This window comes from Hippopotamus amphibius, chromosome 6 (genome assembly GCF_030028045.1).
Source record: "Hippopotamus amphibius kiboko isolate mHipAmp2 chromosome 6, mHipAmp2.hap2, whole genome shotgun sequence".
NCBI lineage: Eukaryota > Metazoa > Chordata > Mammalia > Artiodactyla > Hippopotamidae > Hippopotamus > Hippopotamus amphibius.
The window spans coordinates 16,838,942-16,866,894 of NC_080191.1; the positions used below are offsets into that span (position 1 = coordinate 16,838,942).

At 35.4% G+C, this 27,953-nt stretch overlaps 1 protein-coding gene across 12 annotated transcripts in view; it reads left to right on the top strand.

Moving 5' to 3' along the window:
- Positions 1–27,953, top strand: part of USP45 (ubiquitin specific peptidase 45) — a 57,428-nt gene that overhangs the window by 7,179 nt on the left and 22,296 nt on the right. For 7 of the 12 annotated variants that reach the window (XM_057739073.1, XM_057739075.1, XM_057739074.1 and 4 more), the window contains 6 exons: positions 435–607; positions 2,299–2,402; positions 6,081–6,181; positions 20,780–20,922; positions 21,316–21,411; positions 25,034–25,164. In XM_057739073.1, the coding sequence (XP_057595056.1) occupies positions 435–607; positions 2,299–2,402; positions 6,081–6,181; positions 20,780–20,922; positions 21,316–21,411; positions 25,034–25,164 (748 nt within the window). Of the gene's footprint in view, positions 1–434; positions 608–2,298; positions 2,403–6,080; positions 6,182–6,862; positions 7,017–20,779; positions 20,923–21,315; positions 21,412–25,033; positions 25,165–27,953 lie in introns of those variants that run through there. The other 5 variants (XM_057739081.1, XM_057739079.1, XM_057739080.1 and 2 more) reach the window with 3 other exon arrangements.

The following is a 27,953-nucleotide window of genomic DNA, read 5'->3' on the forward strand; positions in this document are numbered from 1 at the left end:
ATAGCAGAGTGTCAGAGGAAACTGACATCAGTACAATCCTTAGAGCTTATTCAGGTTTCACCAGATGTACATGCACTTGTGTGTGTGTGTGTGTGTGTATGCAGTTTAATTACATGTGTAGCTTTCTGTAACCACCACAGTCAAGATACTTGATTACACTGTCACCACCCTGAGTGCTGCTTATTTATAGCCACACCACTGCTCCCCATCTAAAGCCCCTGGCAACCGCTAATCTGTTCTCCAACTCTATAATTATGTTATTTCACAAACGTTTTATAAATGGAATCATGCAGTTTGTATCCTTTTGAGTTACTTTGTATTTTGAATCTCTGTGCTTTTTAGTTATAGCATTTTAATACTGTTGACTTTTGCTTGCTGATGGCATCACTTTTTTTAGTGAAGAAAACATTCAGATTTGTTTTTGTCTTATTCAGTAGGTTTCACTTGCCAACATGTAAGTCATGCTATCAGTGTGAATCATGTGAAAAGAGCAATAGCTGAGAATCCGTGGTCAGTTTGCTTGGAATGTTTAAAAGAAAGAAAATTCTGTGATGGACAGCCAGTACTTCTTTCTGATATTTGGTTGTGCCTCAAGTGTGGTTTTCAGGTGAGGAAAGTCTCTTTTATGTGAGTTTGTCTTAAATATTTTCCTTAAATGCTTACTGTGAGTTGGACTGTTGGTAATGCTTAGAACTTAAGATTAATTTATTCAGTGTTTAGATAGAACTTTCCAGGGCTGAGCTTAGAAATGTTTAAGGTAACGTAAAATGTATGTTATGGTCAGAAAGTAATCATGTGTGGTTTATAAATACTTCAAAAGGGAATTCAACCCACTTGCAGTAGTTCGCATATGTGGACCTGCCTTTACCTATTTGTGTTTACTTAGGAAATGGATCCAAGTTTTTGAATTTTTTTTAAAAACCTTTTCGGATTTTTTTTTTTTAAGAAATTTTATTGAGATACAGTTAACATACAATAAACTGCATGTATTTAGAGCATACAATTTGGTATCCCAATCTCCCAATTCATTCTGGATTGATTTTTTATGGAAAGTGATTATTCTGTCTTTTCCTTCTTTCTTTTGTTTTTGCAAAGTAATTTCTCTTAAGAGCTTAGAAGCTATTGGTATTTTTTTTATTTTATTTTTATTTTTTTAGCTCTTTATTGGAATATAATTGCTTTACACTCTGTACCAGCTTGTGAGGTACACCAAATTCAATCAGCTGTATTTATACACTATCCCCATATCCCCTCCTTCCCTCAACTCCCCCCTCACCCTCCCCATCCTGGTCCTCCAAGGCATCTCTCATCATCTCACCCATCACTGAGTTGATCTCCCTTTGTTATACAGCAACTTCCCACTGGCTATCCATTTCACAGTTGGTAGTATATATATGTCTATGCTACTCTCTCACTTCGTCCCAGCTACCCCTTCGTCCCCTGCCACCTCTGGTATTTTTTTTTAATTGGAGTATAGTTGCTTTACAGTGTTGTAGAAGCTATTGATATCTTTAATAAAGGAATTTTTAAATAAAATTAAGAGTATATATATACACACACACTTTTTTTTTTTTAAGTAAGAGGCATCTTTATTACCTCACATAGAAAGCCAGAAATAGGGCCACTTCAGAGTTAGTTACTTCAATGGAAAGAACATTAAAAACTGAGATTTATTCCATTTTTCTGCTATGTCTCCTCAATTTCATGGTTTCAGGATGGTCAAAGATGTTTCATGCATTATGTATCACACAGCAATCCCCAAAGGCCAGAAGGAGGGCAAAAAGTACATCCCTTCCCTGTGTTCTTTTTTAAAATATATAAAACTTTTCTAGAAACATCCATTAGACTGCACCTCATGGCATATTGACCGGAAATGAATCTTATTTCTTTGCTTACCTGGTGATGGGAGTGACTATGATTGGTCTGAGTCTCACTAGTTTTCAGTGGAGTTGGGTGGAGTTGTGTATGGTATTAAGAAATGTGTGTATAGGGGAGGGCACCACTGGCCTGTGAGGATGTTCAGTGTCCCACCATGCATAAGACAGAAAGCGTGTGCATTTTTAAGTGGTATGGAAATTAACTTGGCTCATGACTGTTTCATTGTATAATAAGAAGCAAGTTAGCTTCTTTGCAAGAAATTGAATTTAATGAGAATCTGTGTTGATTTCTGAACCTTTCTCCCCTGCTTTAAATTAAAAACAAAATAAAACTTTTAGTATAAGTTTGAGTATGATTTAAGTTTTGATTAATTTGAGATAAACTTATATGTAAATCATATAGTGTTCTGTTCATCTTTAGGGATGTGGTAAAAACTCAGAAAGTCAGCATTCACTGAAGCACTTTAAGAATTGGAGAGCAGAGCTTCATTGTATTGTAATTAATCTGAGCACATGGATCATATGGTAAGTTAGATTTTGCTAGTACTTGTGTTTGCTATAAAAAATATCTTGGAGTTTTATAAGGTTAGATATTTAAAGATGTTATACCAGCTTATGCTTCTTAGCCTGAATACAACCTATGGAATAATTTAAGAAAATTAATATTGTCCCTGAGTATAAAAGTAAGAAAAAATTTAGTCCTCCCTTTAGTTTTCTTTAACACTTTGTTTGTACAATAAAGAAAAATTCTTGCTAGTTGATTTTTTGGTAATGAACTTGCCAAATTAGAATTCCAGAGTTCTAGAAGAGGAAGGTGCTTCAATAGTCAGGTGGTTTGGCGATTCTCTGCAGGGTAAAAGGAAAGCCTAGGCATAAATAGTTTGTAAAAACTTCTCAGGTGATTCTGCTACTTAACTCTGGTTTGGAACTAAGTCCAGTTCCCTCATTTTATATATAAGGACACTGAGTATCATTTACAAAGTAAAGATCAGGCACTGAAACAAGTCTTTTGATTTTTTAGTCCCTTATCGGCAGACTGCACTGCTTCAGTGGTTTAAGTGGGCACTGTCTAGAAAAGCTTTTCCTGTATTTTACAACAAAAAATTTCTAACAAACTTATAGACTCCTAGGGTTACTCAAATGAATTTTGAGGCGTTTTCAAGTTTTCTTTATGATAAAAATATTTTAACTTTGTCTTTCATTTCAGGGTTCTAAAGTTAATATAAGGATATTTTGGTTTTAGGAGAGACCGTTATCTTATAATTTAATTCAGCCACAGGGTTGGACGCCTACTGCGTTTGTGTTTTTGTTGTTCGTCCCAAGTAATAGAATTGGGGAGAATGAGGAAAGAATTGCTAGAACTTAATATGTAAATGAAGCTCTCTGTAGTCTGAGTAGAGCAGTGGTCTCCAATGATGGGGTGTATCAGAATCACTGCGAGGGCTTGTTAGAATAGATTGCTGCGTCCCAGGCTTAGAGATTCTGATTTACTAGTTGTGGGGTAGGGCCTGAGAATTTGCATTTCTAACAAGTTCCCAGGTGTTGCCAATGCTTCTGGTCTGGGACCATAGTTTGAGGACCACTGAAATAGAAAAAGGTCGTGGGAGAATTGAGTGGCACCTGGTAAAATAGGTTCATCCCAAGTGAATCTGAACTGGAACATCTGTTGTAACTCTGAGGGCCACAGTAATGGTATGAATCACGACTTAATTTCAGCAGAAAAGCCTTACCTAGCATAATCAATTAGGGTTGTAAAATTGGTTTTGTAATTTTGTTTTATATTTAATTGTAATTTTGCTTTCATAGTTATATAGAGTTACAAGCATAGAGTTACAAGGTTGGTGAATTTATTGAGTTTTGTGAGATGGATTTGTGAGATTTATATTATACTGAAAATAATTTCAAGTCACATTTGGAGGTCCGTAGAATTACTTCTCTTTTAAAGAAAGAAATTCAGTTTTGTCACATGCATGTATAGAAATTTAAAGGTTGTGACTATTTTCTTTTTCCCATGTAATTCTTAAACCTTAAAAAGTTTAACAATTTCAATAGAGAACTTCACTCATCTGGATTAGAGAAGGCCAGCTGAAAGTAGAAAAAAACCTGAAAAACCTGGAAAAAAGAAAGGAGTATTGTAGATTTGGTAATTTAATCACAACTAACAGTGTTGCTGGATAGTGGATTTAATGCTGCTTTAACAGATAATTATTAGTATAATAGTACAGCCATTTCTTACCTCTGACTTCACGTCAGAATCACACAGGTGGAATTTGAAAAACCTATAGGTACCAGTGGTCCTCTATTAAATCAGCGCTTCTGTATTTTTAAGTTCCATAAGTGATTCTTATGCCTAATCAGGATTCAGAGGCACTGATTTAGCACTTAAAGATAACATGTAAATATGTGCTTTTAAATCATTCAGAAGTTTGTTAAAAGAAGATTTAACATTTCCTTTGTACTTGTATTCTATTACTGATTTGCGAGCCCTGTGTCTCAGTTTCCTACCCTTAAAAAGAAAATATTACACTTCTATAAAGCTATTTATTTTTAAAATGGTAATTCTTTGATTGTTGTGAGGAATTAAACCAGAAAATGCATGTAAAGTTCTTAGAACAGGGCATAGCACATAGTAAATGCTCAGGGTTTTTTTTTGGTTATTTCTAATGGAAACAAGTAGAATTAAATCATCTTGAGCGCTCCTCTTTTCTCCAAATTCCCTGCCATTGTGCAGTTTTTATTTTATTTTATTTTCCTTTTGTATTTTTAAGATTATGACAATATATATATCTAATAACAAGTAAAAATTGTCATCTCAGTAAAAATTTGACATTTCAATGTTTTTCAAGTGAGCAATTATATTTTTATTATTTTTGCTGATCATTACATCACTAAATATTGAGCATCTATTATAATGGACGCATGATAACTGTAATTGTTTAAATACCATCATGATCTATTGAAAAAGTTGCTTTGGGAATGTTTTTTGTGACTCGATTCCTTCGCAGGTTTATCTATGTATCTTATTTCTCGGTGCAAAGTGATAGAGTGAACACTCAGTAACTGTTTGACTGAATTTTGAGTGCTCTTTAGAAAAGGAACCCAAACCTAGTATATAACCACTAATAGTTATAAGCAAGAAGGTTGTGAATATGTAAGGTCATGTTGGTATAATGCATTACATTTATAAAAACTCAGTGCTGTCAAACACTGTTCTTGTTTGTTCATTGGATCTTATTAAGATGATAATAGATAGAAGAAACCTTTATTAACTTTATGCACTGAGTAAACTTAGTGGAGGGTAGTTTTCTCAAAAGGAACGTGCTTTTTAAAATCTCTTCTCTAACCCCCTCTTCACAAATAAACTCCAAACAAAATAAAACTCTTACCTCATCCAGTCTTCCCTGTCTCTATAAATGGAACCTGCACCACTTAAGTATTCAAGCCAGGAGCCTGGCAGTTATTTTTTTCCTTTTTATCCTATTTTATTTTTCAACCTTTTAACAAAAGTAAACAAAATGGTATAATGAATTCCTCTGTATCCACCATCCAGCTTTAAAGATTATCAGCTCACAGGATATCTTGTTTCATCTAGACCAGGATTTCTCAGTCTCAAGACTTTTGTCATTTGTGTTAAGTCGCAGCTTTCCCAGTTGTGACAACCAAAAATGTTTCACAACTTTGCCAAATGGCCCTCGGGGTGGGAGTGGGGTTAGGGGCAAAATTGCTCCTATTTGAGAATCACTGACGTACCTGCATCAGCTTCTCCCTTTCCTCTTCCTTATCTTTTATATCCAATTCATTACTGCTTCTACCTGAAAATATATAAATCTGTTCATTTCTTTCCAGATCCACTGCATCTACTCTGATCTCCCTCTATTCCTGACGCCATCCAATCTGACATTAGTCAGAGTGATGTTTGTAAAATGCACATTGGGTCATGTCACTCTCCTGCTTAAAAACCTCTCATGGCACTCCATTACACTTAGGATAAACTATCAAAGCTCTAATTTGAAAGCTAAGGCTTTGTATGAACTGTCCCCTGCTTATTTCTATAGACTTAACCTCATTTCTCGTCTTGCCCTGTGTATCCCTCTTATTCCATAATTTAAAGACAAAAGTAGATAAATACCAACTTTATTACCTGATGTGCGAAATTATTCAAGATGCTTTCATAATATTTGCTTAAATTTTATATTTTTTCAGGTGTTATGAGTGTGATGAAAAATTATCAACACATTGTAATAAGAAGGTTTTGGCTCAGATAGTTGATTATCTCCAGAAACATGTTTCTAAAACACAAACGGGTAAGTTAACAGCAGTTGCTAAAGAAATTTGTATTAAAGTATGATATTTTATAATTCTTATAAAGAGAAAATAAATTCATAAAGAGAACTTTGGATTTTACTGTGACCTTTCAGTACAAGTGCCGTGAATTCTTAGGTAGCAGTTTTGTGATGGTATCTCGTGTTGTATTTACGTAACTAATGATGAAACGCTGGGGAGGACAGTGACTGGACTGTGGGCTTTTGAGTCAGACGGTGCTGAATTTGAATTTACCTTCCACCTGCGTTTCTTGCTGTCTGGCTGGCTTTGACTCCTTTGTTTCCTTATGTAAAAAATTAGTATAATAATTCGGTCAAGTGGGATGGTTGTGAGACTTAGGGATGTTTTCTAAAGATTTGGAAATAATGTGTGTAAAGATGCTTTCCATAGTCCCTGACACGTATTTATGAAGTATGTTATCTTTTATGTCATGGGAATACTGTTCTGACACTAACTACCTGGAGTTAGGCTAACCTTGAAGATTAATGGCTCAATTCCCCCAAAGATTGCCCTCACTCCAGACACCATTCTCAAGCTAGGGGTTGTCAGGACCCCCACATTTCTGACCAGCTGGCTCCAGGGGTTCCCACTGTCCTCTTAATTCAATAATTTGCTAGAATGACTCAGAGAACACAGGCAAGTGCTATACGTAACTATTACAGTTTCATTATAGCAGCAACAACAAAAAGAGATACACATCAGGACCAGCCAAAAGAAAAGGCATGGCAGGTGAGGTCTGGGAAGATACCAAACGTGGAGCTTCTGTGTCTTCTTCCTGCGGGATGAGGATGCATCACCTTCCCGGCACGCTGACGGGTAACAGCACACATGCACTGTTGTTAATCAGGGAATCTCGCTGGAGCTTTGGTGTCCAGCGTTTTTATTGGGGTTTCCTTGCATAGGCCTGGCTGACTGAATCACTGGCCACGTGCTTTCACTCTGTCTCCAGTATCGCAGCCCTCTAATCACACCTTTGGTCTTTCTGGCGTGGCTGGCTCCCATCCTGAGTCATCTCATTAGCGCACACTGTCTAGGGTCCCACAATGAATGAAAAAGGCACTTTGTTAACATAAACTATCAAGTGTGGTCTGAGGGGCCGACCATAAGTAAAATAGACACTCCTGTCACTCTGGAAATCCAAGGATTTGGACGGGGCTTCTTAGGAACCTGGGACAAAAGGCAGCCAAATCCTTTATTATACAATAGTAATGTATTATATATTGTACTTTGTTATCTAACATGTAAGCAATATGTAATACATGTTAATATAAATTAAGAGTATATAGGGAAGCAGTTTCTTCATTCAGAAATATTAAGTGCCTTATACATGCCATGTTTTATACTTTATTTGATATGTAGTGGTAGTTTTATCTTGCCCTCATGGAGTTTAGAGCATAGTGGGAGAGACAGAAACATAACACATATGTAACTTTTGATAAGTGCTACAAAGGAAAGAAACACATTGCTGTGATAGGTAATAATCTCGAGGTCATAGTGATCAAGAAGGGCCAATATGGCTGGAGTGTGGTTTGCTAGGAGAGAGTAGCATGTGATGTAGTTAAGACGGGCAGGTCATGAAGGATACTGTAAGAAATTCCATGGTAAAGAATTTTTATTTTATTGGAAGTGTAATGGAAGCTATTAAAGCGTTTTAAGCAGAAGAGTAATAGTCATTTCATCTTTTTAAAAATAACGATAACTCTGCCAAATGGAGAATAATAGACTGTTGTGGGTGAAGACTGGCGGTGGGGAGATCCTTAAGGAGGTCATTGTGGCAGGGCAGGTGAGCGATGATGGGGATTCTGGGGGAGAGTGGGTGGATCAGGTGTAATGAGTGAGGGAGAGTAGGAGGAACAAAATACAACCCTCAGGATTTTGATTGACTAGGTGAATGCGAATAAATGGCCATGATAATTTTGAAATGCCTTTGGAGCAGGAATTGAGCTGCTTAGTAGATGGCATCAGAAACTGAAAACTTATATAAAAATGTAGTTTTCAGCTGCATTTTCTGTAGCTCAATATAGAATGATTTCTGTTAGCTGTTGCTCTGAGACGGTAACGGTGAATGAAGGCGTTGAGGAGGAACTAGAGGAGGTAAACACAGGTTCTTGGACAGCAGAAGAAGTGATTAATTTTATCACTCATTCGTTGGAAAATGTGGTGGTTATAGGCATTTAATACTTACAGAGCATATGTTGGTCCTAATGCTGTCTCCTGAAAGCTGCGCATTCGTTTTGTTGGCCATAAAAAGAAATGTAGGGATACGATGGCAAGGGTGGCAAAAGCACAGTTGTGGAAGTTATTTTCTCTGGATTTTTTACGTTAGAGGTTCCTTGAGGTTAAGAACAAAGCCAGTCTGATTCCACTCAATTTTACAAATTTCCTGAGTATTTGTTGTCACAAAGGATGTGAGGTAAGGAACCGGGAATGGTATGGGAGAGAAATCACGGACTTTGAGTGGGGGCAGGGGAGTGTCTGGCATTCAGATTTGACTCTTTCAGTCACTAGCGCTGTGACCTGGGGCAGATTAAAATTTGTCTGAGCCTCATTTTCCTCAGTACTCTCTCCCTGTTTCTCATGGGAATAGAGATTGATAAGACCTTTCTAAAGAAGTTTAAAAAAGATGTGAGAAAAAATAATGATGTAAGTCGAATAGAATTTGTATTTTGAGAATTTGTATTTTGAGTGATGTTCAGAGTCCTTCAGATATTCAAAGAGGGATGCAGTGCTTAGTTGAAAGGAATCATGGATGAGCTGGCTTCCAAGCTGACCCTTAAAGGATGAACTTTGGATAGGTAGAGAGGAGAAAAGGAATCATTTCAGGTGCTAAGAAGGAAGCACCAGTGTGAGCTTTAATTGCATTAATGGAACCGTGGGTAGCACCTGGAATAGGGGGAAACAGGTTCTTGAAGGAATTTGAGAGTGTGTAGAGCCTTTAAAGTTAGGCAGAGACATGGTTCTGAATTCAAGGTTTCCAGAAGTTCTAGGGCAAAATGTTATTATCTTTGTGTTCCAGGTTACAGCAGCTCTCAGGCAAGTTTGATTTAAAATAAGATCACTTGGTATTTCTAGAAGTAAGTTTTTTGGGATAGTAATATTTTTGTAAGATACATTACAAATCAAATATGAAAGTTGCTATTGAGTTTTGTAAGAATGCTGGTTATGATTATGTAGCTGTTTTAAATGATAATCTTGTAGATTGTAGAAATGTAAAAATGTCTGTCTATGGTAATTCAAAAAGACTATGAAACTGTATATACTGTGTTCAAGTGGCAGTATAAGAGTGATTTAAAAGGTGTCTTTTTATATTTTGTATTAAGTAAAAATAACTGCTGAGAGGAAAGCCTGTACCTGTACCTTAAATGTGTTTTTAAATGATACGATGCCTAGGCTAATTTCACATCTGATCCCTCTGATTCAGCTTCTCTGCTCAGTGAATCTCAACTTTTTTCCCAATAGCCCTTTAGACTCAAAAAATTATTGAGAACTTAAAGAGCTTTGGTTACGTAGGGTATATCTATCAATATTTATCATATTAGAAATTAAAACTAAAAAAGAATATTTATTAATTTACTGAAAAATAATAATTCCATTACATGTTAACACAATAATATATTTTTAGAAAGGATAACTGTTTCCAAAACAACACAAACCTAGCGAGTGGCATAGTTATACATTTTTCCAAATCTCTTGAATGTCTGGCTTAATAGAAACAGCTAGATTCTCATATCTACTTCTGCATTCAGTTTGTTCTGATATCACGTGGCCTGTAGACTCTGGAAAACTGCACTGTATAATTGAGAATGAATGAAAGTGAAAAAACCAAATAACATCTTGGGCTTATTATGAAAATACCTTTGAGCTTAAGGACACCCAAAAGGAGGGTGAGAACTGCTGAACTAGCACATTTCTGTCTTTATAGTTTCTGTCTTCAGTCTTTCTTGCCCTAAGGCTCAGCTCAGATCTTACTTCAATGACACTTTCCCAGTCCTTTGTTTTATCTCTTCTTCTATGTAGCATATTTTAGGATCTTAACACTCGATTTTGTGGTGTTCAGCTTTCATATGTATCTGTGTCTTATTTATAAAACTGCATGTGCCTTGAGGCTTATATTCTTTTTGATTCTTATATGACTAGGCAGTAAATACTGCTGAATTGAACTGAACTAGCACGTGACCAGTTTTTACTGAGGATGTAGATAAGCTTTGCATTTTCACCAAAACACCCCTAAATATTATCAAATTATTTTATTTATTCATTCAGTCTGTTAATATACTTGAGTTTCTACCTTGTGTCAGACACTGTGCTAGGTGTTGGAGATACAGTAGTGAATGAGACAGATCTGTTTCTCAGTTCCTGCCATTATTGATCTTTTGGTCAGTGACAGATATTGACAAATCACAATTATAATTGCTGTTGAATAGTGCTGTCATGGAGCAAGTACAGTGGACTGTGAGAACACTTTGGAGTAGTATTTAACCGAGACTAGAGGATCTAGGAAATTTTTATTTAGAGAAAGAGAGGATTTCTCAGCTGGGAGCTGAAGGATAGCTAGATATTAGTTAGGCAGAGAGAGAAGGGGTGTGTGCTTCAGGCAGAGGAGATAGCTCGTTGATGAGGGAGCCTGGTACGTTCAGGGGATTGTGTAGAGCTGCAAGGTTGAGTTTTGCGATGATGAGGGGTGGTGAGAGGTGAGAATCTGGAGGGAAGCAGAAACAGCTGTTGAAGGGCCTTGTGAGTTTAGAGTTTACCCTGCAGGCAGTGAAGAGCCACCTATAGATTCAAAGCGGAGAGGTGGGTGGTCAATTTTGTATTTTAGAAAGATCACTTGCTATACCATGGAGATAGATGGGAATGCCTTTGTATGTGTACCTGCCCATTCATGTGTCAGTATCAGTGTATTATATGACCAAAGAAAGATTTCTAAGGCTAATGGTTGACTAGGAGTTAGTGGAATTTTGAGAATAAACAGGTGAGGTAGTTCTTATTTGGTTCCAAGGTAGATGAGTAGTGGGATAGCAAGTTTTCCTTTTTACTCTTTAAAGATTAAACTTCTTTTCAGCTGTAGAAATGGGCAAATTACATTAATACTACATGACTGGTTTAGGTAATTGCATTAAGCAGTTGAGGGAACCCCAGTGCTGGTTCCCAGAAGAATGCGTACAGCTGTGTAGATCTCACATCTGATGCTAGGATTTGCTTTAAAAAAAATAATCTCTCCACAACCTCCCCCTCAAACACATACCAGAAAACTAAAAACAACAAATAAAATCCCCCTATGATGAAAAGGTCATATAACACAAGATTGAAAAAGAACAAGATAACTTTCTTGTGAGGCCCACCCAGAAATATGTATTGTTAAAAGTGGGCCAAAAAAGAAAGAAAAAAAAAAATGGGCCAATATTCTAGTCTTATAAATGTCATGTAAATATTCTACAAACACTTATAGAATACGGGAATTCCTGTTGAAATGGTCATTGAATATTGTTTTGCTGTATGTGAACTAGACAGATAATAGACAATCCCACATTCTTTTCTAAACCAATAAATTTGGCCCATAATTTTAATACTGGTGGGATGCCATTTTCAAAGAACTTAAAGAGAGCATAAAATATTATATTCTGTTAAATTCATTAAGTTTATGCTCTTGATATAAAAATACATGTTATGTTGGTTCTTTTGGTTTTATTAAGTATAAGGTTGCTGTATCTTTTTTTGAAATAAGAAAATATGGTACACTTGGGATCTGAAATAATGTATCTGAGTATAAATAATATTGTACCCTTTTGCAGTAACAATTTGACTGTAATGTAATACTTTGACTTTTTTTTATAAAGTAATACATTTTGTTCTGCTATAAAGTGAGTCTGTATGCCTAAGAAATTTGCATTTTCGTAAATAAGTACTAAAAATAGCTATTTCCATATATAAAAGGGGTTAGGGACAAAAAAAAAAGTGTTGAACACTTAAAAAACAATTTGTTACCTGTAGGGATTTAAATCTGGGGTTCCTCATCTGAACTACAGAACACAGAGAATTACTTGAATGACTTTTCTTTTCTCCACAAAATGGCACTAACTTGTGGATATATATAGGAATATATAGGGAGAAGTTAATTGGATACAGTGGGTACCTAGGGCATTAGGGCTTAATTTTTTGAGGAACCCTTTGAGACGGGCTGCTGTAAACTTTAATAAAGCTATAAATTCACACACCAAAGACATCCAGCAATTGACTACAACCAGCTTTTGCTTAAAAATAGTGGTCTTTTCTTTCATATCACCACTAGCATTTCATTAGTGTCTTAACTTGTCACACATTAACCTTATCATCCATTGTTATTCAGACAGATAGCAGATCATAATGGTTAAGAGTGCAGATTCTGAACCCAGACTGCCTGGGTTTGAATCTGCTCCCTACAACTAGCTGGGTGCCTTTGTTTGACCATCATCTTTATAATGGGGAAAATTATCAGAGGAGATGATGCTCTCAAACTCTTTCTTTAAATAGCAAAGTGCAAAATAAGTTTGCTTTCCCCATGTCTATGGGAGACTCAGGATGCACCATTGTTCCATTTCTGGTTTAACCAAGGCAGTTCAGAAGTATTTACACCTTTGAGAAAAGAGAGACCTTTAATATTACTTGGCAATAAATCCACTATTGGTTGTTTTCAATTTTCTCCTATGGTAAGAAAGCTGCATCTCTGTGCACTTACTCTTCTGTTTCTGTAGGTTTTTGGAATTTCTGGCCAATTTATAAACACATTTTAAATTTTGATTACTGTTGTTAAGCTGACCTCCAGAAAGATTATACAGAGGGTATAGTTGACGAGAATACTCGTTTTTCCATATTTAACTTTGTTTATAGTTTTTAGGCTTTTTGGTTTGCTTTTTGGGGGAGCAGTAATGACGTTTTTAGTGTATTGTTGCCAAGTCCATCAGTCTTTCTGGTAATTTTATTTAGTCTTTGGGGTCATGCTCTGAAAGTTTTTTGTACTCCAAGGTTATAAAGATATTCACCCACAGTATTCCGGTACATTCAAGATTTGAAAAAATTTATAATTTAATATCTTTAAACTTGGTTTAAAAAATTAATTAGAAGATCTTTGTGTTGGAATCATTTTTATGGTAGAAAATTTTGAGGTACTTAAAGTTACTTTTTAGATAGCCTTAATCTTAGCTAAGTTTTGAAAACAGGTTTTTGTTTTTTTGTTTTTTTTTTTTGGCTTTGTTGGTGCTTCAGCCAGTTTTCGGTCTTCTAAGACCCGAGGCATCTACAAAGCCTATCAGGTCTACTCAATTAACCAGCTACTTTTTGAGTGCTCAGATTATAGGCTTAAAGGTAAACTACAGAGATATAAAAGGCCTTTAAAAAATTTATCTAGAATGCCTGAAGTTTCCTATTAATGTTCTTTTCATTCTAGGGTCCATGTTATTTTATTACATACGTGCGATACCTGATGACAGTGTTGGTAATATAAAAGAGATAAGTAAGATGAGATAATGATGTGTATTTATATATTTTTATTATAAATATATCTTACATATATATTTATATAGGTAGTATATATTTTTAATAATCTCTAACCCTGAAATTCTATGATGATTATTTCTAATTATAGGCATTTCATGAGTTCAGGTAAAACTTGAGGAAAACAAAACAAATAATCAAAATTTTGCATAGTTTACCTTTTTTGTTGTGGCTGTAGCAGCTTTGTCCTTTTAATTATACCATATTTCGAAACATCTTGAAGTTCAGTCCGTAGTGCATTCATTCTGTGTTCACAGAGAGTTCTTAAAGTGAATATGATTAAAATCACTGCCAGATTGAGAAAGCTTTATTGTCTCTGAAAACAAAATGATCAATAATTATTCTTCATTGGAATTAATAAATTTTTTTTTAAAAATGCATACCTGTTTGTAAGTCAGATAATTGAGAGATGATTCAGATACACTTGTTTTAAACTAAAATCTTAAACTCTCAGCTCATAGTTTTTATGTGAGCAAATGTACATAAATATTTAGTTTCTAAAAGTTTTACCAAGATGTTATCATGAATTTAAGGCTTAATATCTCTGTGCTGTTCACTATATGTCAGTTCCTTATACTCCAGTCATAAATCATAGGCAATTACTTATAAATAATTACAGATAGTAGTTCAACTGGTGCACAGTAGATATTTGATAAAGCAATTTTATTTGAATTGTTACATTTTATAAACCTGCTACTTAGTATTAATAAAATGAAAAACTTGCACTATAAATAAGATACATATAAATAGTTCTTAGAAAATATTCTATTTTCTAGTTCTATTATCAGATCTATTTAATATTCAAGTCTAATAGCATAATTAATTTTGAACATGTTCTCACAGACATACATGTCAAAGTCAACAAACAGACTCTTGCCACTTGTGTGAAGTGGCTGTTTAACCATGAAATAAACTATTTTTACTGCCATTGCCCTGTGGATATGTTCTTTCTGGCAGTGCTGTCCATATTTGGTGGCCATGCATGGAGAGCCAGGTGGTGCTGAAAAGCATCGCACAGTGAAGCGTGGATATATCTAGGTTTGACATTTGTCATCCCTTACTGCTGAAGGGAAGGGTAAAATCTGTTTTTCCATATGCTTGTGCTTTTTTTTGCCTGCAGTTTTGACCAGATGGTCTTATGAACATTGTTTACTTTAGGATGCTATCCCAGATGTTTTGAAAACTGATGGTAAATGTGGTACACAGATACATAAATCATTTGCATGTTATGGTTTAAAAAATGCTATTTGGTCTTATAAGATTAAAATATAATTTATTTCTGGAAATATTTTCCCAAGTGAAGAATAAGAATATATTTATGATATATATTATACATTTATATATAGTTAATATCTATATAGTTTATTTTTCCCAGCCACTCTGTTTTCATATTAATAAGCTAAAAATATTATGGCAACATTTATTAAGAATGTTAACCAAAGGAAATACTTTTGAGAAGTCATATTTGTTTGGGGGTGCATATATTCAAATCTCTAAGAATCTTGCCTACTAGTTTTTGTAATTCTTCTCATTGTGCATAAATCACTGAAGAGAAATCACCTGGCAAAATGACAATGGATTTATAATCAAAAGATTATCATTATAACTTCAGGCAAATCACTTAACCTGTTGGAGACTGAGTTTTGTAAACATAAAAATCACAGTAACAGCCTTGCCCCGAAAGATGGAGCACTGCTTGGATTTAATTACTCTTTCATCTTAAATCTCTTAAAAATCACTGTGAAACCATTTAGTGGCAACAGCTATAATGAGAGCCTGAAACCTGCCAATTCTGGGCTTTAGTTAGAATCTCGGATATAATTAAGAGGTGGACTGCTTTCATTTGCAGACCCAGCCAGGATGGGTATAGGGCTTCCTCTTGTTTGTGTAGTACTTCTTAAGCACCGGCTGGCTTTTTTCATTTGCTTTTACATTCCCTTGCAGGTTTGAATACTGTCTGACCATTCCTTTTTTCTCTGCCTGGCCTCTGTACTTCAGTGACCTTCTCCATTGGTTGTACCAGCCTTTGTCCCAAGCTCTATAATGGGGTTTAATTCTTATCACTTATTTTAATATCTGGAGGATGGGAGAAGAGATCTATTTTGCTAGTTCTTTTCTATGTTAACTCAGAATTCTAGAGTTGGGTGTTAAAAACAACTCTTCATTATCTGGACAACATATCTAATAACAACCAGTAATGTTTAAAGAATAAACAAGCAGGAATAAAGGGGAAAAAAACAGGTTAATAAAGTTTATGATAAAATATTGCATCACAGGATAAGAGTTGAAAGAAAATTTTTTTCCTTGTAATGGATTTGCTTAATGAAAGAAACATCGGAGAAACCACCAATTTATAATAAAAGCCATATATGCAAAACCAAAAGCCAACATTGTTCTCAATGGAGAAAAACTGGAAGAATTCCCCCTAAAAACAAGAACAAGACAAGGGTGTCCACTCTCACCACTATTATTCAACATAGTTTTGGAAGTTTTAGCCACAGCCATCAGAGAAGAAAAAGAAATCAAAGGAATCCAAATTGGAAAAGAAGAAGTAAAATTGTCACTCTTTGCAGATGACATGATATTATATATAGAAAACCCTAAAGACTCTACCAGAAAACTGCTAGCACTAATTGATGAGTTTAGTAAAGTAGCAGGATACAAAATGAATGCACAGAAATCTCTTGCATTCCTATACACGAACAACGGAAGAGCAGAAAGAGAAATTAAGGAAACTCTCCCATTCACCATTGCAACCAAAAGAATCAAATACCTAGGAATAAACCTGCCTAAGGAGGCAAAAGATCTGTATGCAGAAAACTTTAAGACATTGATGAAAGAAATCAAAGACGACACAAACAGATGGAGGGACATACCATGTTCCTGGATTGGAAGAATCAGCATCGTGAAAATGTCTGTACTACCCAAAGCAATTTACAGATTCAATGCAATCCCGATCAAATTACCAATGGCATTTTTCACAGAACTAGAGCAAGAAATCTTACGATTTGTATGGAAACGCAAAAGAATAGCCGAATAGCCGAATAGCCAAAGCAATCTTGAGAAGGAAAAATGGAGTTGGTGGAATCAGGCTTCCTGACTTCAAACTATACTACAAGGCCATAGTGATCAAGACAGTATGGTACTGGCACAAAAATAGAAAGGAAGATCAATGGAATAGAATAGAGAACTCAGAAGTAAGCCCAAACACATATGGGCACCTTATCTTTGACAAAGGAGGCAAGAATATACAATGGAAAAAAGACAGCCTCTTCCATAAGTGGTGCTGGGAGAACTGGGCAGCAACATGCAAAAGAATGAAATTAGAACACTTCCTAACACCATACACAAAAGTAAACTCCAAATGGATTAAAGACCTGCATGTAAGGCCAGACACTATCAAACTGCTAGAGGAAAACATAGGCAGAACACTATATGACATCCATCAAAGCGCCATCCTTTTTGACCCACCTCCTAGAATCATGGAAATAAAATCAAGAATAAATGAATGGGACCTCATGAAACTTAAAAGCTTTTGCACAGCAAAAGAAACCATAAACAAGACTAAAAGGCAACCCTCAGAGTGGGAAAAAATAATTGCCTATGAAACAACGGACAAAGGATTAACCTCCAAAATATACAAGCAGCTCATGAAGCTTAATACCAAAAAAGCAAATAACCCAATCCACAAATGGGCAGAAGACCTAAATAGACATTTCTCCAAAGAAGACATACAGATGGCCAACACACACATGAAAAGATGCTCCACATCACTAATCATCAGAGAAATGCAAGTCAAAGCCACAATGAGGTATCACCTCACACCAGTCAGAATGGCCATCATCACAAAGTCTGGAAACAACAAATGTTGGAGAGGGTGTGGAGAAAAAGGAACTCTCCTGCACTGTTGGTGGGACTGTAAATTGGTACAGCCACTATGGAAAACAATTTGGAGGTTCCTTAAAAAACTACAAATAGAACTACCATATGATCCAGTAATCCCACTCCTGGGCATATACCCAAAGAAAACCATAATCCCAAAAGAAACTTGTACCATAATGTTTATTGCAGCACTATTTACAATAGCCAGGCCATGGAAGCAACCTAAATGCCCATCAACAAATGAATGGATACAGAAGATGTGGCATATATATACAATGGAATATTACTCAGCTATAAAAAGGGATGAGATGGAGCTATATGTAATGAGGTGGATAGAACTACAGTCTGTCATACAGAGTGAAGTAAGTCAGAAAGAGAAGGACAAATATTGTATGCTAACTCACATATACGGAATCTAAAAATGGTACTGTTGGACTCAGTGACCAGAACAAGTATGCAGATACAGAGAATGGACTGGAGAACTCGAGGTATGGGAGGGGGCGGGGGGTGAAGGGGAAACTGAGACGAAGCAAGAGAGTAACACAGACATATATATACTACCAACTGTAAAATAGTCAGTGGGAAGTTGTTGTATAACAAAGGGAGTCCAACTCGAGGATGGAAGATGCCTTTGAGGACTGGGGCGGGGAGGGTGGGGGGGCCTCAAGGAAGGGAGGGAAGATGGGGATATGTGTATAAAAATGGATGATTGAACCTGGTGTACCCCCCCCCAAAAAAAAAATAAATAAATAAATAAATAAAAAAAAAAAAAAAAAAAAAGAAACATCGGAGAAACCACCAATTTATTTTTCTCCATGAAATGTTTCCACGTGTCAGAAAGAAATCCAGGATCATGAAAACCACAAAGTCAATGTAAAAGGTAAAACTCATATTAGCAATTCAGAAAATCCAGTTAGAAATGAGATAAACTTGAGGGGAAAAACCCCAGAAAATATAGGAAATGATTAAAGAGAAAAAAGTGAGAACAGATAAACAAGGAACATGAAGGATAGTTCATGAAGATATGCATTTTGGCACAAATAACAATTTGGGGGGCTCTCTGTGCTGTTTTTCACACACTTAAATAGTGCTTAGCATGCCAGGTACTTTGCAAAGCAAATTTAGCTCATTTGATCCTTATGAAAACCAAATGAGAAAATGTATTAATAATCCCACTTAATTGATCCTGGAGCCCCATGCCTTTTCTTTGGTGAAAGTCACAGGTGCCAAGTCAAGCCTAATTTGAACCCACAAGATGTGCATGATATCAGTCTGCCAGTACCTGAGACTGAAGTTTCTCTTTATGGTGTTTGTTTCCCCCTCCTGACCCTGAGAACAGGGCCACCTCCACTCCTTTTTGTCTCCCATAAGGCCGGGGTGGGGAAGGGGTGTCTTAACTTTATTTTCTTTTAAGAACACATTGGAGGCATGGAAAATTTTGTTTGTATTTGCTGTTTAATCTTGTAGGTTTTCATTTATATTGAATTTTTAAAATGTGTTCTCCCCAACATCTCACCCCTATGGAAGAAAGAGCAGCCCTAAGAGACGGTCCCTGATGTCCGTGAATCTGATTGGAGAAACAGACAGCCAAACACTTAAAAGTTAATTAGCAATACAAGACAGCATGTCAGCATGAGATGAATAAAAACAAAATTATAAGTAACTGTAAAATCTGAGAGTTGAAAGGAATTTAAAAGAATATTCAGTCACGTACCACATGTTCATGGGGAACCTGGTGCTAAACCAATTGTAGACCACCTGCTTCTGGGTCAGAGTTTCACAGGTGGCAGAGCAGCTCCCTTACTGCGATGTATTGGGAGTCAGCCCTCCACACAAAGTGTTTATAAAAAATAAAAAAAAAGAATTAAAAGTTAAAAAAAAAGAATATTCAGTTAAAACCAGAAGATTTGAGAACTTGGGAGTTTCCTTTCAAACTTCGAATTATAATGATTCAGAAAGTAATCTGCTGTTAAATAAATATAATCAATAATATCAGTTCATAAATGTTAGAAATTATTCCTCATTTTCATATCATCATTAAACATGATGAACCGATATGATTTGCAAATCTGCATAAATTATGTGAGTCGGTAAGCCCAAAACATGCACTTGTATACCATACACTTAGGTATTAGGTATTTTCCTTTTATATTATGCAGTGGGGTTCCCCCACTCCCCCTCTGCAGGTTCTGCATCCTCAAATTCAACCAACCACGGATCAGAAATATGCCAGCAAAACACTCCAGATAGTTCCAAAAAGCATAACCTGAATTTGCTGTTCACTGGCACCTATTTACATAGCATTTACATTGTATTAGGTATTGTAAGTAATCTACAGATGATTTAAAGTATATGGGAGGATGTACATATATTATATGCAGATGCTGTGGCATTTTTATAAGGGGCTTGAGCATGCATGGATTTTATCTTGACAGTTTCAGATTTATAGAAAACAAGAACAGTACCAAAAAGAATTATAACCGTATGGTGTTTTTAAAATTCCATCGCATTTCTTCTGTTTATTAGTTGGCATTCTCGTGTGAGGAGAAGTTTTTTCTTTTATCCTCATTTTAAAGTCTGTTATCAATTCAGGCTCATTCTCATTTTGTTCAGTGAATAATAATCTATCAGCACCCTTCTTTATTTTGATATTCAAATTGTTCCAGATTGGACTGCTGGGAACCTGTTCAAAATGACGCCTGTGTATTTTGACATAGTCACCGTTTTTTTTCGAGCATTTATTTTCTGGCATGACAAAAATGTTATAGGCTCATTTTGCCTCTTTTGCTGTCCCAGGTTTAGAATCAGCCTTTTCTTCAAGGAGTCTTCCTTCCTTTTAGTGGGGAATGGTATTTAGAAACCAAGATCTGGTCTTTTCTGCTTGTTTTTTGAAACTTCATTTTAAAATATTTTATTTCTAAATTCATCTGGAATTTATTCTACAATGTGGTTTGAGGTATGGATGTGTATACTAAGATGAATTAAAATTAATTACTTTAGCAGTAAGATACAAAACAGGAGATCCTTGTTTGTGTTTGTATTCTTGCCCTTCAGGAACACTGATTTAGAGGAAAATCTTATTTAATTTTAAGTAATATATTTAAATTGTGTCAAATGATATGTATTTAATTTTAAATCTCATGTCCATTATGTTTTCTCTAACTTAGATGCATTTTCTGGAATCATAAAACTTTGTGAAGAAAAATGTGAAACAGGTGAAAAAAATAAGGGAAGAAAAGGCAGCAGTGTAACATCTGTAAAAGGAATTACGAATTTAGGAAATACTTGTTTTTTTAATGCAGTCATACAGGTAAGAGCCATGAGAAAGCTTTGTAATAATGTAAAAGTTTATATTAATTAATTTGTGTTTATTGGCACACCTGCAGAGTGTCAGATGACTGCTAAATGTTCGTCTAGAAGTTTGTTTTCTTTTTGCTTGTTTAGGCTCTCTTTAGCCGTTGTCATACACATACGTACACCTTCTTTTTCCACAGTGCTTCTGAAAGATCTCTATGTTTTACCATGGCTCTGTCAGTAGCAGTGCCATTTATTAAATGTAAAATATATTGAATTAAGTTTTCTAAAACTTAAAGATATTTTGCTATGTCAGATGATATTTGAAACTTTGAGGGAGTGTTTATTCTTTAAAATCAGGGGCATCTTATAACTAAATCAGAAAGGTGTTACTTTTGTTTTCTTTCAGAATTTGGCACAGTCTTACATTCTTACTGAATTGATGGATGAGATCAAAGAACATGGTACAAAACTCAAGATTGTTCCTTCCTCAGACTCTCAACTGGTAAGAAGTGTAATTATCTGGGTAATAGCTCTGTTTAGATAAGCCCGTGATGCTGCCAAAAGCTATCTTTCTTATTTCTTAGAAGTATCAATTGAGATGGTAGTCAGAGAATTTGAAAAAATAATTCAAAAGCATTTTGTGAAAATAAACGATAAGATTTAAAATTTCTAAAATCATAGCTTAATGATATGTTATGGTTCAAACATATATCATGGGTCAAACGAAACAAAATATATTGAGGCAGCTTTCAAACAGATGTATCAGAAAAGACAAAAGGGTTTTCACTTTTGTTGAATGTTTTGTAGTTACTGGTGGCATCTGCTTAAATACAGCATTTTTGTTTTTTAAAGGTAGATTTAATTTTAATAGTGACCATCTAAAGGTTTTTGGGAGCCTAATTTGATACTGGGTTTTTAAACTAGTGAGAAAGGGTAAAAAAGGCAGCCTCTGACATTCAGAAGCTAGCCTGACACCCGCAGTTAGGCCATGTTACTCAAACAATCTAACAGAATACCAGCCTCAAACTACGTTACTTCAAGACTGTTAAAATGAGACAAAGCAAGTCCACTTCATAATTTTGTGTAAACAAACTCTACCACTTAGACAATCCCAAACACCCTCTTTTGGCCAAAATGAGTCACTGTGCCTTTTTCTTTTTTTTTTTAACACTAATTACAACTTTATTCTAGTCTCCTTTTGTTGAGATATCCAGTGGTAGAAATACCCGCACTTTCTGATAGCATCCAGTTGAGAGCAGACCTCTACTTCCTTAGATTATTTTCCTTAGATTAATTTCTTTCCTAAATTACCCAACTAAAGCCCAAATCCTACATCAGTTGTTCCGAATACTCTTTGATTGAGACACTCCATGGTTCCCCATTGTGTGTGTTCTCCCTCAGTGCAGCAAGTGATAAACCCACCTTGTTCAACCACAGGTGTGTTCCTGGTAGTCTTGGGCTGGAGGGCATTTGCACTGATAATTATGATTTCAGTTAGAAGTTGGTTTGTGTGTGTGTGTGTGTTTCAGAGTAATAGAGAGTGAATATATAGCTCATGATCTGGCTTTTGGAATACTTAAGAAAGAGGAGTTCTAAAAGTTCTTAGCCCAATGTAGTAATCTTAGATTTTTCTTCCAAGGAGGCAATTTTGAAAGATACTATTGTTGTATTTTTTGTTGAAAGGCAGTCTGTAAATGCATTGTTGTTCAGCCTCTTAAAATTTTTATATTAGAGCCCTGTGCCCTCTTCTAAGTTGTAGTGAGATAGTGAAGACTACATTACTAAATGGAAGTGAATGCTAAGATTCACCTTGAAGTTTGAAAAGATTTGAAAAGATTTCTTACTAACTGTGATTGGATGTTGTTTTATTTCACATGTGGAGCTGTGAAATTACTGTATATGGCAATCCGATGTTATCACTGATCACAGTAGGTTTGTGTCATTCTAAGGGACATTTTCAATCTTAGGTCTTAGTTTTTTAGGACATGCTGTTGACCTGGGCTGTGGGACTCTCAGTGTAGATCACTGCTCTTTCAGTCACCAGTTTTATTTGGTCCTTTGTAATCTGTATGCCTTTTCTTTCTTTTCCTTACCTTATCGTGCTGGCTTGAACCACCAGTAACATGTCGAATAGAAGTGATGAGAGCAGACATCCTTGCTTTAATCCCCAAATTAGGGGAAAAACACTTAGTCTTTCACTGTAAAGAATAGGTATAAGGACTTCCCTGGTGGTCCAGTGGTTAAGACTCTGTGCCCCCAATGCAGGGGGCACAGGTTCGATCTTTGGGTCCGGGAACTAAGATCCTGCATGCTGAATGGAGAGGCCAAAAAAAAAAAAAGAGTAGGTAAAAAATCAGCTACAAGGACATATTATACAACACAGGGAATATAGCCAATATTTTATAATAACTATAAATGGAGTATAACTTTTAAAAATTATGTTACACCTGTAACATATAATATTGTGCACCAACTATACTTAAATTAAAAAAAAGAGGATTGAAGACTAGACACTTCATAGGTGTTCTTTCCAAGGTTGAGGACATTCCCTTCTATTCCTAGTTTTCTGAGCATTTTATCATCAATGGATGTTGAATTTTGTCAAGTACTATCATATAGTTTTTCTTCTTTGTTCTCTGTTAATGTGGTAAATTATATTGATTGATTTTTCAATTGTTAAACCTATCTTGTATTTCCAGGACAAACCCCTGTTAGTTATGATGTATTCTTCTTCTGTGTTGCTGGATTCAGTTTGTTAATATTTATATGAATATCAGCAGTGTACTTCCAAAAAAACTTCTATGAAAGTATTCACGTGGAGAAGTGTATATCATAAATGTAGAGCTGATGAATTTTCACAAACTGAATACACTGAACTGAAACTAACCAGTATTTTGCTCAAGAAACAGATGATTACCAGCAGCTAGAAGCCCCCTTCAGGTTGTCTTCCATTCCCTGCCTCCCTGCCCCACAAGGATAGCCACTAACCTGGTTTCTAAAGGGCAGATTTGTTTTGCCTGTTTTAATATATATATATAAATGAAGTTATAGAATATGCACTCTTTTGCATTTGGCTTCTGTCAGCATGTTAGTGAGATTCACCGATAGTGCATTCTCATCAACAAATTTACTTTTGTTTTCAAAATGTAAGTATACTTTTTAAAACTGATGTTATTTACTCAGTTCTGAAGTTTTTAAACTGTCTCAAAATGCTTAACTTGGGAACAGGGGATACTGCACCTTAGTGCTTGAGCTCTGAAACTGTCTTAGATTTTCTTTTGACTCTTGAGGTAGCTTTCAATTTACTTAACATTGCACAAAACACTTTTGATATTCAGAAGCTATACAAAATTATAGCCTGTCGTTTCTGTGGTTTCAGCTAGAAGGTTGATTTTTAAGGATAGTCAGTGTGAAATATATATGTAAAATGTATTTCATGAGCATATGAATGAGACAGCATATGTGATAGTTGTCTTAGAAGATAACATTCTATAATGTCTGAGGACTCTGTTTGGAATCTGCTTTTTATTTATTGTCCGTAAGGAGAGGGGGTTACTAGCAAGGATAACATTTTAGAAGATAAAGTTGGTGCGGGAAAAACTCTAGCATGAAGAACGTCGTTCCTTCCCACAGTTGTAGCTGCTTTTGTCAAGCTTTACGTCTCTCTCCTTTAAAGGAGGGAGGTGGTGTCCCAATTTTGTGACATAATTTCCCATACCTTACTTTGTTAGTAAAATATTTGGGGAAAAGAAGAATATGGGGTTTTGCCAGTAAATGTAGTTTATGATTATTTGTGAATTTGTACAAATATCAAGTCGATGAGTAATTTTATTTTAGAAGAGCACATTAAGGGACAGTTACAAGCAACAGAAGATTGGTTTTTCACTCTTAAGCTAATAGTTTTATTAAGTAAACAGCAGAGGATATGAGAATACCTGTATTTTTCAGGGTAAGGCATTTAATTTCATTTTTTTATGTTCATCTTGTATACGAAAAAATAAAGCTTCTTGATACATTTGAGGCGATTTAGTCATCATTTGAACAGCGTGTAACTCTTAGATTTTTAAAAATATTTTATTTTAAAATTGTGTATTTCTGACATAGAGTTGATCATGTTTTTAAAGGACCCATTAGTGGTGGAACTTTCAAGCCCTGGACCATTGACCTCAGCCTTGTTCCTGTTTCTTCACAGCATGAAGGAGACTGAAAGAGGACCGCTTTCTCCTAAAGTTCTTTTTAATCAGCTTTGTCAGAAGTGGGTACATCTGCATTCTTAATATAAATAATCAGGAGTTACAAAACATTCACGTGTTTATCACTTAATATGACTAGTTTGACTCTTACTGTGACATTGTTATTATTGCCTACACTACTAAGAGAAAGAACTAACATTTGTTTAGTTGCAGCTATGTGCTTTATGTAAATCATATCTCATAATACTCCATTTTATATATAAGGAAACTGAGACCCCCAGAAGTTGAGTAGCTTACCTTTTTTCATGGTGACAGAGGTAGGGTTTAAATATGTCTGTCCTGACTCAGAAGCCCGTGATGTAATACCATACAGTGAGAAAATTATAGAATTATAAAATCTAAAAGTTCTGTAATAGATCATCTAACCTAGATTTTCTTATTTTTAAAGATGAGCTTTGAGGCATGCAGTGTTTAAGTACATTTCCCAAGATATTGCAGTATATTTAAAAATAAAATCCTTGTGTGCCTAGAAATAAACACATCATAAAGGACCTGATTCAACCTTAAAGCATTCATTTATTCCTGTGTAGAAGTTTGAGATCTTACTTTGTATCGAGTACCTGCTGAAATCCAGGGGTACACAATGTATAATTTGTTTAAAAAAGACCCTGTCAGGGGCTCATAAACTAGTCGAGTCCACAATTAGTAAAATATGTAGAAACAAAATTCTTTAAATGTGAACTTGCATTTTTGTACATCTCCAGGCTTTAAAATTTCATTTTAATTTGGCTAGTTACCTATGCCGTGGTATTGTATTATATTTTATTTTATCTCATAGTATTGTACCGATGTTAATTTCCTTTTTTTAAAAAGTTTATTGTGGAAAGAACAGCAACATGAGATCTACCCTCTTAAAAAAATGTCAAGTGTAAGTGTGTTACTGTTGACTGTAGGTACAGTGTTGAACAGCAGATCTCTAGCTTATTCATCTTGCTTGACTAAACCTTGTTCATTGGTTAGTAACTCCTCTCCCCTCCCTGCATTCCAGGTGCCTCGTATAATTGGACTCATGCAGTATTTGTCCTGCTGTAACTGACTTATTTCACTTAGCATAATGTGCCATGGTATTTTCAATGTAGTCCAAAGCATGGAGGGTTTATTATATGTTTCATTTGGTTGCTAGGTGCTGTTTTTTCAAAGCCTGAAGAATTAAAAAAGCCCTAAAAGTCTCAGAGACATGGGTGCCTCGTAGAGTTAAAAAGTTTTTAGGACATTATGTACTTCAGAAATTTGTTTTTGACTCTTCCCCAAAATAATCTTGTATCATTGTTTTTTCTGGTTTTAGAGATTTATAAACATTTTCTAATTATTATTAAAATGATAGGTGCTCATAGATAAAAATTCAGACTACTGTTATCTGTTTTTTATTTATCCTGTCCAAAAGTGATTATGCATACACAGACATAAAAATAGTTTGCAGCTTGCTTGCTTTGCTTAGTATGTTTTGTACATCTTTCTATATTAGTACATATGGATATAACTTATTTGATTTTACATATAGGTGTGTGTGTGTATCATTGCACTTGTGAGAGTATGTCTGTAGGATAAATAGAATTACTGGATCAAATATTATTTGAAAATATTTTTAAATTGCATTTCCTTTTGCTTTATTGTATTTACTTTAAAAAGGGATATGTATATATTAACAAAAGTGATTTTAAAAAAATGATTTTAAAAAACAGTCACGTAAAGATTTAAGCTATATATGTTGGGTCTATTTTTGGACTTTGTTCTGTTCCATTGATCTATATGTTTATTCTTACCCCAATACTGTACTGTCTTGATTACTGTAGGTTCACACTAAGTCTTAGAATTGGATGGTGTGAGTCCTCAAACTTTCTTTTTTGGGGGGTGGGAGGTACTAGCCTAGGTCCTTTGCTTTTTTATGTGACTTTTAGAATTAGTTTGTCAATTGGGAGTACATTGGAGAGAACTGACATCTTTTTTTTTGTTTTTTTGTTTGTTTATTGGCTGCATTGGGTCTTCATTGCTACACATGGGCTTTCTTTAGTTGTGGTGAGCGGGGGTGGTGGCCTTTTCATTGTGGTGGCCTCTCTTGTTGCAGAGCACGGGCTCTAGGTGCGTGGGCTTCAGTAGTTGCAGCACACAGGCTCAATAGTTGTGGCTCACGGACTCTAGAGCGCAGGCTCAGTGGTTGTGGCACACAGGCTTAGTTGCTCCGTGGCATGGGTAATCTTCCTGGAGCAGGGCACGAACCCGTGTCTCCTGCATTGGCAGGCGGATTCTTAACCACTGCACCACCTAAGAAGTCCGAGAATTGACATCTTAACAATGTTGAGTCCTCCAGTGCATGATTATGAAATTACCTTCTCAGTTATTTAGGTCCTTGATTTTTTCTCATCAAAATTTTATGGCTTTCATCCTATGAATTCTGCACCCATTTTGTTAGATTTACCTTAAGAATTTCATGTTTTTTTAAAATGCTAGTTATTGTAATTTGGTACTTAATTTTTTTTTCTTCAATTTCCAGTTGTTCATTGCTAATATAGAGAAATAGAAATGATTTTTGTATACTGACCTTGTTTCTTGCTTCCTTGCTCAATTCACTTACTGGTTAGAGTAGCTCTACGTAGATTCTTTGGGATTTCTTATGTAGACAATAATGTCATTGGTAAACAAAGACCATTTTATTCTTCTTTTCCAACCTGTATCCTTTTGTGTATTTTTCTCACCTTCTGTTGCTGGCAGAGACCTCTGGTGTGGTGCTGGAGTGCTGAATAGGCACTCTTGCTTTGTTCCTGATGTCAAGGGCAGAGCATTCAGGCTTTCA